At 60.7% G+C, this 2,391-nt stretch overlaps 1 protein-coding gene across 2 annotated transcripts in view; it reads left to right on the top strand.

Annotated features, from left to right (window-relative positions):
* The first annotated feature begins 228 nt into the window (after positions 1-228).
* DUSP15 (dual specificity phosphatase 15) overlaps positions 229-2,391 on the top strand; it is a 19,547-nt gene continuing 17,384 nt past the window's right edge. Inside the window, exons 1-2 of one of the 2 annotated variants that reach the window (XM_014956819.1) lie at positions 244-655; positions 2,331-2,364. In XM_014956819.1, the coding sequence (XP_014812305.1) occupies positions 635-655; positions 2,331-2,364 (55 nt within the window). In that variant the 5' untranslated portion in view covers positions 244-634. Of the gene's footprint in view, positions 656-2,330; positions 2,365-2,391 lie in introns of both variants that reach the window. The other variant, XM_014956829.1, reaches the window with a different exon arrangement.

A 2,391-nucleotide genomic window follows, 5' to 3' on the forward strand; every position in this document is an offset into this window, starting at 1 on the left:
TGGGCAGGGCTGAGCATGACACAGGCAGGGGTGGGCAGGGGACAGGCAAGGGATGTCATGGGACAGGTAAGGGTGGGCACGGCACGGGCAGGGGTGGGCATGGGACAGGTAAGGGTGGGCATGGGACAGGCAGGAATGGGCATGGCGCGGGCAGAGATGGGCATGGCACAGGCAGGGGAGGTCATGGGACAGGCAGCGGTGGGCATGGCGCCACAGACCTTCCTTAATGGAGCGGGACAAAGGTTTTGTTCTTCTCCCAACACTGCAGCCTTGTGCGGCGGCGGCGACAGGCAGCAGCCAGCGCGGCCCCCGCGCTCCCTCGCCGCGGCGCAGAGGGGGAGCTTCTCCTCCTTTGTCCGCTCCCGGCGACACCAACCGCCGGGGAAGGGCCTCGGCGGGAGCCCAGGACACCGAGAACGGCGGCCGAGGTCCTCCCGGTCCCGGTACAGCCGCCCCGCCGACGACGATCCCGCCCCGGCACGGGCAGCCATCCCGGGAGAACCGAGCTCTTCATGACGGAAACCCGAGCGGGGAGCGCCCGGAGCGGGGACGGCGGCTGCGCCTGGGGCCGGGGAGGACGGCGGCATTGGGGACAAGGACACGCTGTCCCCCCAAGCCTCGCCCGCTGCCGGCCATGGGGAACGGCATGAGCCAGGTAACGGGGGAGCGCTGGCGGGGAGGGGGGGGCTGCTCTGCGGGGACGGTGATACCGGGGAGGCTCGTCCCGGGGCTGGGGGGGGGTATAGGGGACGCTTGCCCGGTTCGTTCTGCCGTGCCAAGAGGCGTTTCAGCCGTCGGCACCGGATCCGGCACCGGGTTGGGAGGTCAGGGAGCTTGTTTACGGAGCGAAATTGGGAGGAGAAGCGCGGGCAGGGACACCGCGCCAGCCCGCAACTGTGGCTTGGGGGGGGGGGAGGGCAAGGGTGAGAGAGATCCCCTCCCAGGGAGGGGGGGAACCTTTAAAAACCAAGTGCCTTTAAAAAAAACCAGCGCCTTTAAAACCAAGGCACCAGCTCCCGAGCACACACCGGGGGTCCTGTGCGACCCCCAGCCCAGCATCCCTGCGTGGAAGGGGCTGGTGCTATTTTATGGTCTTTGGAGCTTCTCCCTGTCACAGGTAAATAGAGACACCTTCTTCCTGCAGGTATCTCCAGCTCCTAAGCTTTAAACACCCCTCCCCAGCCCCATAACTGCTCGTTATCTGGGGAAGAGCCCAGTGCTGCAGACGGGGCTTTCCTGTGCCCTGCTTTCTCCAGCCAGGAGTGGGTCAGAAGGGTGCTGGGGATGGAAGGTGCTGCTATTCGTGGCTCAGCGTTCTGCCCTTGGGAGCTGCCCTTGCTAACTGGTGCTCTTCTACCACCTCCTTTCGGTGCCGCAGCTGCAACTTAAAGGCACCCTTGTCAATAGAAAGTTGATCTAAAATCTTAGGAATCATAAAAAAAAAAAAAACCCACCAAAACCTCTTTAAGCTGTTTGACCAAGAGAAACGTTTCCAAACGTAGGCAGGGAGAGCAGTGTGAGCCCAGCTGTGCTGGTAGAAATCACCTCTGCCTGCCCAGGTCCCAGGCACCAACCATCACAGCACAGAGAAGCTGGTGGGGAACTGGTGGACAAAGGGATGAACAGCCTGGGTAGCCTTGCTGGGAGACAGGGAAAATAAAAAATAGCTCTGAGTAAGAGGGGATGTAAGCCATCCTGCTTCCATACCTGCAGTGCAATTAACAGAGGCATTGTCAAGTAATTACCTTTTCATCGTGCAAAGTGGAATTTCACAAGGAAAATAAGATGAAGACATGGTGTCCAGAGGGATCTGTTAGAAAAGGGCTCCCTTAGGTGTCGAGTGAGAGGAAGCAGAGCTGAGGGGGGGACCACTGCGTACCCGCACCCTTCTCCGTGCCTGTTGCTTCCCTGTCCCTCGGGCAGCAGGACTTCCACGGGCCACGGGTATAGTCCAAGGCTGTATGGAGGCGTGTGCAGCTTGCTGAGCTCAGATAAAAAAGCCCCAACAAAGAAGCTATTGACAATAAGCAAGAGGAGCAATAAAAAAAAGCCGTGGCCGATGCTGACTCCCAGCGCCCGTGAGGGTGCAGTGCCAGGCAGTGGCACAGGTTGGGGTGCCAGGGCTGCATCCAGCCCCTTGTGCTGGATGCCAGAGCAGTGGTAGCCCCAGGAGCACCCACGGTCAGCTGCACCAGCACCAATCCTGCTCCAGGGCTGGTGAGTCACGTTAACAACAGAAATTTGGCCTTTCTGGACAAGGGGTCCCGGCGCGGTGGGTACCACAGCACAAGGTCACTGCTCACACTGCCACTTTTCCTTGTGTCCCACAGATCCTCCCTGGCCTCTACCTTGGGAACTTCATCGGTAAGCAGAGCCCCACCACCACAGGGA

The sequence above is a fragment of the Calidris pugnax genome, unplaced genomic scaffold, assembly GCF_001431845.1.
Source record: "Calidris pugnax isolate Ruff unplaced genomic scaffold, ASM143184v1 scaffold50, whole genome shotgun sequence".
In the NCBI taxonomy this organism is placed as follows: domain Eukaryota; kingdom Metazoa; phylum Chordata; class Aves; order Charadriiformes; family Scolopacidae; genus Calidris; species Calidris pugnax.